At 53.7% G+C, this 8,788-nt stretch overlaps 1 protein-coding gene across 1 annotated transcript in view; it reads right to left on the bottom strand.

Moving 5' to 3' along the window:
* Positions 1–7,470, bottom strand: part of LOC112117196 (mitochondrial import inner membrane translocase subunit TIM16) — a 176,483-nt gene extending 169,013 nt beyond the window's left edge. The window contains exon 1 of the mRNA XM_029913503.1: positions 7,379–7,470. Coding sequence (XP_029769363.1) covers positions 7,379–7,438 — 60 coding nt within the window. The 5' untranslated portion in view covers positions 7,439–7,470. The remainder of the gene's footprint in view (positions 1–7,378) is intronic.
* Positions 7,471–8,788: the final 1,318 nt, after the last annotated feature.

Raw genomic sequence — 8,788 nt, forward strand, 5'->3', positions numbered from 1 at the left:
AAAAAAAAAAAAAAAAAAAAAAAAAAAAAAAAAAAAAAAAAAAAAATTGCAGAATTTTAAAATATTATGCACAGAATTTGATGCAGAATTCCCTCAGGAATATGGGGCGCTGTACAGCTGTGATGGTGGGACTGTGAAGGGGGTGCAGGACAGTAGGGGATCTGTGAGTCAGGGAGTTGGGCAGGGGGTATGGTATGCAGGGTGCCGTGCAGTTGTGGTGGGAGGTCAGTGGGAGGGGTCTCTGGGCAGGGGGTGCTGGGCATAGCGGGTCTGGAGGCATTGGGCATAGGGATCTGTGCTGGAGGTCTCTGGGTAAGGGGGCACTGGGCATAGGGATCTGTGGGGGAAGTCTCTGGGTGAGGGGGTGCTGGGCATAAAGGCAGGACACTGGGCAGGGTGGAAGGGACACACTGGCAGTGCAGAGCTGGGCGGGCCAGTGTGCGCCTAGCAGTTGTGGGTTTGTAAAGAGTGCCCTTGTGCTGGGCTGAGTGGGGCCACTCCTGCTGCACTGCACCTCATTGTCCCCAACCGGCCCCTCACTCTGCGGACCACCCCCCCATCACATGCCCTATTTCCCCAATCGGGGCCCACAAATATGTTTGGCGCTGGGCCCACAAAATGTTAATCCGGCCCTGCACCTCGTTCATGCCAAAGGGAAGACTTCCTTGCAGCAGACAACAGCTCCGCCAAACATGGATGCATTCCCCCAACGCCTGAGGCACCTCGAAGGAGCTACCACAGCCTGGCCAGGCTGACACAGACACTCATCTCTCCCCATTTCTCCGAGGACAATTAGCTACAGTAGCTGCCTGGTTCCCAGACCTCAAGCTCTCATTCATGAGACAGAATGCAAGCCTCGCTCTCAGGTGCCTTCCAAACAGCGAGGCAGACACCGAGGGGGAGCAACTTTTGTCCCCCAGGACATGGACAGGCCAGAGGCTGAATGGTGCAGGGCTGGAAACCAGGGATCACTGCAGTGCCTTTGCGTCTCGGTCACCCGTTCAAAGCCGAGGCCAGGACAGTGGTGATGCCGCCATTACTCCCTGAAGGCAGAGGCGATGCATGTTGCTGATCTCCCTCCAGGTCCCAGGGGATGAGCAGCCTCAAACACTCACCAGAAACTGGCCCCTCCCATTCAGGCATTATAGAGCCCAGGACAAGATGTTAGGCTCTGCCTCCATCTCTCTTGGCACCCCAGTCAAACCCGGTCTCACCTCACAGGAGTGGCAGGGGAAGTGCTGGAGCAGGAGCCTGCTCCGGGGCGCCTCTCAGGCTAGAGGGGGATGCTGGTTTAACCAGCAGCTCCACCTGCCCTCTGGGTGATGTCAAGGAAAGCAACAAGACATGCTGGGAGCCAGAGACACAGAGCACAGCTGGTGCTGCAGGCTTGAGTCTCCCTGACACCCCCATGGGTGTTGCCAAGCTGCTGCCCAGGAGCCCTGGGGCTTGGACAACATTCCCAGCAAGCCCTCTTGACTGGCAGCCCTTGTTCCTTCATGGGCAGGTTCAGTGGAGAAGCCGACAAGTGGCCTATGGAGACCCACCTGCCCCGACTCCTGGATGTGGCTCCTCTGGGTGGGAGCGAGGGGAGCAAACACTGCCGCCCTGCTCTGCAGGCAGAGGAGTTCGTTCTCCACAGCTGTCAGCCCAACACTTCCACAAAGCATCTCATTCTATTCTAAACCGAGCCATGAGCATCCTGTGAGAAGCTGGACCTTGCTGGCTACCAATATCCATAACTAGCCCAGCTGAAACATGGGCCTGCTGCCAGCGCGGCTCCCACAGCCTTCAGCGTGAGCAGGGACATCCATAACACCTGCCAGTCAGAGTGTATTTTTATACTCACTGCTGTTAGCAGGCAGCTCAGCTCCTGTTAGGCCTTTGAAATTTAGCAGTTTGTTAATCTGAATATGGAGAATCAACCCTTTGAAGAAAGCTTAAGCCACAGCCAGTCAAGATTCCGGAAGCATCAATGGGCCAGGTGGGTTCTTGGCTCTGCACACCTGACTGGGGTCTGAAGCACAAAGCCAAGAACCTATTGGGAGGTGCAGGGAGCTGCTATAACTAGGGCATTGCTTCTGGTTTTACCTGCAGAATTAATTTGACCTGCACACAAGAACTGTTGGCAGACAGCCGCTCATTGCACAGGGCCTGAGTTATGAGAACTTTTACGGTTTGCAGTTAAAAATATGGAAGGAGAAAAAAGTGTCCATGTTAAGGAATCAGAATTTGGGTCATACACATCAGATCTCATGGACAGCAGCCAGCACCAAGCGCTGTCCAGACAGTGCTCTGTAGAGGGACAGCAAGGTTGAGTGGTCTCACTCACAGCTGCAAGCCAGTAACAAACCCTAACCCTGGTCTGGCCGCACCTTGCCACATGGCCTCAGGGAAGAGGTCACTCACCTGTGCCTGCTAAAAGAGGGGAGCTGCAGGCACAATACTCAAGGCTCATTATCGCTGCACTGCTGCAGCCTCACCTCCCCTGCCTCCCACTGACTTTTCCTCCTGAATTGCTTAGACTTGAATCTCCAGTGCCAGGCAGCCCTGTAGTCTCCCTCAGAGAGCCGAGCGCCATCACCCTGCAGCCTGGCCACCCACCATGGCACCAGCCTAACCCCCTAACACTTGCCTTCCCTTTCTTTTCTGGGTGTTCTTGAAAGGTATTTGTGGAATTCCTCATTGGCTTTTATCAGCAGGGCCTGAGCTGCCTTGCCTTCAGACCTGCTCTGTCTGATCTAGGAAGAGATTCAGGTTTCACACTGGCAACAGATTTGAGGTCTGCACTTCAGTACTACTTGAGCACAGTGCTCCTGCACCCAGGGAAGAAGAGGGGCCATAATTCAAGGCAATGTATTTACCGCAGGAAAGGGCAGAATGCACAGTTACCCAGCCAGTCAGGGGTACCAAAACAACTACACCCCCTGGAATTAGGGCTTGTCTTCACTACCCGCCCGGATCGGCAGGTAGAAATTGATCTCTCGGGGATCGATTTATCGCGTCTCGTCGGGACGCGATAATCGATCCCCGAATTGATGCGCGTACTACACCAGCCCAGGTAGGAGTAAGCGCCGTCGACAGGGGAGCCGCGGCGGTCGATTTGCCGCCGTCCTCACAGCGGGGTAAGTCGGATCAGATACATCAAATTCAGCTACACTATTCCCGTAGCTGAATTTGCATATCTGAAATCGATTCCCCCCCGTAGTGTAGACGTCGCCTCAGACTGGTAGCCAAAAAACTCAATATCCTCTCCACCTGCAGTTACCCAACTCACCCACCTCTTTCCTGCCTAGATATTGCGCATGCCTCTTTTCTCACAGACAAACTCCCCGATCCCAGTTAGTTCTGCCATCCTCCTCCCATACCACCCCTAGTTTCTCCTCCCTCACTTTGCTAGCTTCCCTTTACTCAAGGGGGGCTCTGCAACAAGCCCCTAGTCCCCTGCCCTTCATTTATTCATCCCTGACCCATAAAGGCCATCGAACCCAGAAGGGCTAATCTAGAGTCCTTATGGCGCTCATAACAGGGTGTCAAAAAACCTCCCAAGCCCTGAAACAGCAGGTCAGGATGGGGTCACTAGAGTAGCATGAGGGAATACTTCCTCCCTTGGCCCTGTCCCCTAGTCCTAGCCATCTGCTGGTCTGAATACAGACAGACAAAATTTGGTCTCCCAGTGGATGACCCAACAGAGGGCACTCCAGGGCATTTCCTACTCCTGTTCCTTTCCCAATTTCTTCTCTAGCTGTTCCTTTTCTTTTCAGGCTCCCTCCTGTTCCAGTTCCCTCCCTTCCCCCAGGATCGGCCCTGTGCACCTGAACAGAGTTTGCAGAAGAGATGTGATCTTGGTCAGTTTTACGCTGCCACTGGGAAGCACTGTGTGCCGGAGACAGGCAGCAAGACAAGGAGCTGTGCCCTGAGCCTAGACCGGAATAGCAGAGGGACTACAGGCCAGGACGGAGGTGCATCAGCAGGGCCAAGTGGTGTCCAGGAGCGGAACAGCAGCTTTAGGTGGGTGAAGTTTGCACAACACTTGCCCACAAGATGACTGGCTCAAGCAGTTCTAATGGTCATTAAATCAACTGTTTGAGAGGGGGATAATTAAATGTTTAAAGCTAAACTTTGCTGCCCAATAAACAAAAACCAACTGCGCTTCTGTTTAGTGAGTCGGATACTCTAACAGTTTGCCAGTGTGCTCAGTGATCTCTCTCTACTGAACTGTGAGCACCTGGAAGCAGACACATTGTCCAATGTGACTGTAAAGTGCCATGTGCAATTATACTGCTCTATACAAAAACAAGCCTGACAAGCTATATAGCACCTCTCATTTCTGAGCACTCAGAAGTATCACTTCCCTTCTCTTACCAACCCACAAAAAGGCAGCCACCTCTGGGGGGAGTGAACTGACCTGAAGCACACAACGGCTCTATACAACAATTCAAAACTGAACTGAAGACCTTCAGTTATCCTTGAGGAGAAACCAGAACAAAAATTGTGTTGCTGTTTTCACAGCAAGTTGGGGAAACGGTGTGTGTGAGAGGAAATCAAAGGAAACAGAAAACTGTACTGTCAAGGAGGGCTGCACATCTTGGACACCAACCTGGGAGATACTCAGGGCTTGTCTTCACTACCCGCCCGGATTGGTGGGTAGAAATCGATCTCTCGAGGATCGATTTATCGCGTCTCGTCGGGACGAGATAACTGATCCCCAGATCGACGTGCGTACTCCACCAGCCCAGGTAGGAGTAAGCGCCGTCGACGGGGGAGCCGCGGCGGTTGATTTGCCGCCCTCCTCACAGCGGGGTAAGTCGGATCAGATACATCGAATTCAGCTACGCTATTCCCGTAGCTGAATTTGCATATCTGAAATCGATCCCCCCCCCGTAGTGTAGACGTAGCCTCAGACTGGAAATGAGACAGTGGGAGCCACTGTACTCAGCATTGAGAGATTATTTAGATGCCTCCATATGGACACTAGAACCTAACTTTAGGCACACACTCATTATGAAAATCTTAGCCAGGGATTCACCTGTCCCCCAGGGGAGCTGGGGCAAATGGCCAGTGCAGCACTCCGAGATCCCCACCAGCCAGCTGCTATAGAAGTGCAGGGCTGTGTATAGCGTGGCAGAGAGTCACCGAACTTTAGACTCTTTAGGGAGATCGTTACTACACAAGCACAAAACATTTTCATCATTTTGAATGTAGTCATTCAGAGCTTCTCACACTTGCATGCACTGTGCACTATACGGCACTGCAGCGAGCTATCCACAAGTCTGCACCCTCACTTCCTTATCTACAGAATCATGGGACTGCACAGTTCCACTCTGCACCACTCAGGGGCACAGAATTGACTTGGGCAGTCCCTTGGTATCACAGGAGCAGGTTCAATCTTCTGTTTATGTAAAGGAAGTAGTTGGGTATTAATATATTTCTTTTGCCTTTAACGGCCGCAAATTTACACTTTCAAGAGTGAGGAAATGTGAAAGATACGCTGAACATCCTTAACTCCCAATGGAGTTCCTGCATAGTGCAATTACTAGTTAGGCTTATGCAGTGTCCCTCCAAATTAAGGGGCTGATCCTCTAGCCTTAGTCTGCATGAGATGGCTAACAGAAGCCAATGAGGCCACTCACCACATGTAAACAGGCTGCAGGATGAGGCCCTTGCTGGAGCACCTTCACTCTTCTGCTTCCTAAGGCTTAAGTTTGCAGCCTATTGCATTCAGAGTGTTTGACACCCAAGATTCCCAGTTTGCACTGAGAGAAGTTCCCCATAGTGTTGCATTTGTGGATCGCTGTCATGCAGTGTCCTCACCTCCTGCTCTAATTCACTGGTAGCATACATGCACACAGCCAGTCTCTGCCACATTAGCATAAAGGGCATGTTGAAACATTTTCCTTTCCTCGCATGTTAAGCTACAATTTGCTCTGTAGACAAAAGCTCTACAGCACAGGGAAGAGGTTACTCAACCCCTGAGAGGAAGAGAGGGCGGAAATGCTGAGAACATCTTGTGATACAAAAACCTAAACTGAAAACAGTTGCAAACAACACTTTGAGAAGTCCATTGAAACGGCACACTGTGGTAAACTTAGCATTTCAAAGCCACATGGCACCATAATATCTAGCAGAGCAGTGTCATGAGGAAAAAAGTTTCTAGGGAGAACACTTACAATAAGGCAGATAACCCCAGGTGCATAATGCTAAGATCCAACACAGGAACACAACAGTATTTGTGTTTTACAGACAGGGTGCCAACCACACAGCCTAGATAGCAACAAAGTCACTGAAAACTCATTTTGAGTCAGCTGGATCTTGTTTTCCAGTGATTGTTGGTATGAAAAAAATCTAAAACCAGCATGTGTGTTCAGGGACTGGTTGTTGGGATGAGAGTTGTTCTCTGATTTCTGACAGTTAAAAAATAATGCAGAACAAAGCAGCCTGGAGATGGCCTGAAATCAAATAAAGCCCAGGAAACGTGATGCCGTTCAGAAGTCTGGATGTGGGCAGCAGAAGCACTGATAAGTCCAAACTAGAGGGCTCACGTCTACTCGCAGCCAGGACAGGCACCTGGAGATCACTGTCCGTCAGGGAAGAGCCCCCCACTCCAGGACCTAGGGACCAGACCTCCACCATCCTGCACCACACATGGCCATTCATGCCAGAGCAAGCTGGGGGCGGAGGGTTCTACTTCTACTGGACCCCAGTGCAGTAACTGGGAGCGATAGAGCAGACAGACTCGGACCCCAGAGCCCATCCCAACCACAGGCTGCCTAGGACCAGCTGTGACTGGGGAACCTCAGGAAGAGACGTTGTCCCCTTCCCATCACCCCAGGCTGCATGGGCAGGGAGGGAGTTAGAGGGGAGGGGACAAGGCCCTTGGTGGGCCACCCAGCCAACCCTGCCCAGCATCATGGAATGTCAGAGCCCCTCAAACTGCACCACCCAGCTCTGCCTGGCACCTGGGAGCTCCAGGAAAGGGGCTCCAAGGGGAGAGCCATGTGCCCTCTGCCCCATACAGCCTGTGGGGGAGGGGATGGAAACTGACGGCCAGGGCAGGGTGGGAAAAGTGGAGGATCAGGGAGCCTCAGGGGCAGGGCCCCCCCAGAGCAAGGCAGGGGAAGCAAGGGTGATCCTCAGGGGTGGGGGAAACAGGGGAAAAAGGCTCGGGGATCCACAGAGGCGGGGGCTTCGTGGGTTCCCGAGGGCGGGGCTGGGAGAGCAGGGACGGGGGTTCGGGGTCCCCGGGGGGGGTCCCCAGGGACGAGGCTGGGAAAGCGCGGGTCCTCAGGGGCCCCCCGAGGCGGGGCGGGCTGCCCGCGGCAGGCGGGGCGGAGCGCACAGTGCGCGGCTGCGGGGGCGGCCCTGCCCCGGCCGGACTCACCTCCTTGCGGGCCGGCTTGGTCACCGCGTGCCGGAACCGAGACGCCTTGAAGCGGTTCATGGTGCCGGCTCGGGGCTCTCAGCGCCTCTCCCTCCCGCTGCCACCGCCGCGCTCTCCCCTAGCCGGCAGTCCCGCCCCCGCACCAGTCCCCACCCCTACTCCGCATAGGCCACGCCCCTGTGCCAGGCCACGCCCCTTCTTCCAACAGACCCCGCCCCTGCACGTGGCCACACCCCTTCTTCCCAGCCTGACCCCGCCCCTATTTACCTTAGGCCCCGCCCCTGGCTGTGGCACAGGTGGTTGAGGGGCAGGGGGATGTGCCCTGCATGGGGTCTTGGGCCCATGACTGCAATGGGGCGGTGACCCATGGGAGCAAGACCCGAGCACTGGGAGGCTGCAAGTGCTGGTCACTGCAGTGTCGAGGTTCCATGGTTTCCCTTCCCTGTCCCAGCCGGCAAGGGGCAATAGGGTAGGGTGCCACCAGCCTAGGCATGGCCTGGTCAGCAGGGGTTCATTGTTTGCCCCTCAGGTCACTCCTGAGTTCCACTCCCTATATGACCAGACAACAGCAGACAAGGACTCCAGACTTCAGCCGACCAACACCAGACTGCTCGTTAATAAAACCAGTTCTCGCCATGCTCTGATTGTGGATGAGGCCTTGTATCGGGGGAGGGAGGGAAAGCCAGCGCTATTGCAAGAGGAGACTCACCTGAGAGGAGTCAGCTGTTGCCAATGTAAAAGGCAGCAGGAAGCACCAGGGCTGTGTGCGCAGATGGAGGTAGGCGAGGTGTCTGCTGAGTGGAATATGGGCTTTGTGCACGGCAGTTGCATTGGAGGTGGGTATGAACTATGGGGCTAGTACGATGGACATTGTGTTTGTGACTTTAAGGTCTACTTTGAATTACTTTATGGTACGAACCCCATTTCAGGTGAGGGCTGGTGATAACCTTGGGAGGCTGTATGCTGCTCCTGAAGAGAGGGAACAGAGCAAGGGCCCCGTGGAAATGTCTTTGGCCACGAGGGGGTGCCAGGCAAATGGCCACCCTGCTACAGGCCTCCTGTTGTACTTTTACTGACCCATGGCTGGATAGTTCCCTTGGTTGTGAATTAGTACAGCCTTAAGAAGCAACAAAGAGTCCCGTGGCACCTTATAGACTAACAGATGTATTGGAGCATAAGCTTTCGTGGGTGAATACCCACTTCGTCAGACGCATGTATTCACCCCTGAAAGCTTATGCTCCAATACATCTGTTAGTCTATAAGGTGCCAAAGGACTCTTTGTTGCCTTTTACAGATCCAGACTAACACGGCTACCCCTCTGATACAGTACAGCCGTAGCCATTTGGTGTCTCAGTGACGTGAGAACCTAGGGATGGGCAGGAAGGGGAATGACCAAGCTTTCTGCATGTC

The sequence above is a fragment of the Terrapene carolina genome, unplaced genomic scaffold (genome assembly GCF_002925995.2).
Source record: "Terrapene carolina triunguis isolate 2854851 unplaced genomic scaffold, T_m_triunguis-2.0 Scaffold695, whole genome shotgun sequence".
NCBI classification, from domain to species: Eukaryota; Metazoa; Chordata; order Testudines; family Emydidae; genus Terrapene; species Terrapene triunguis.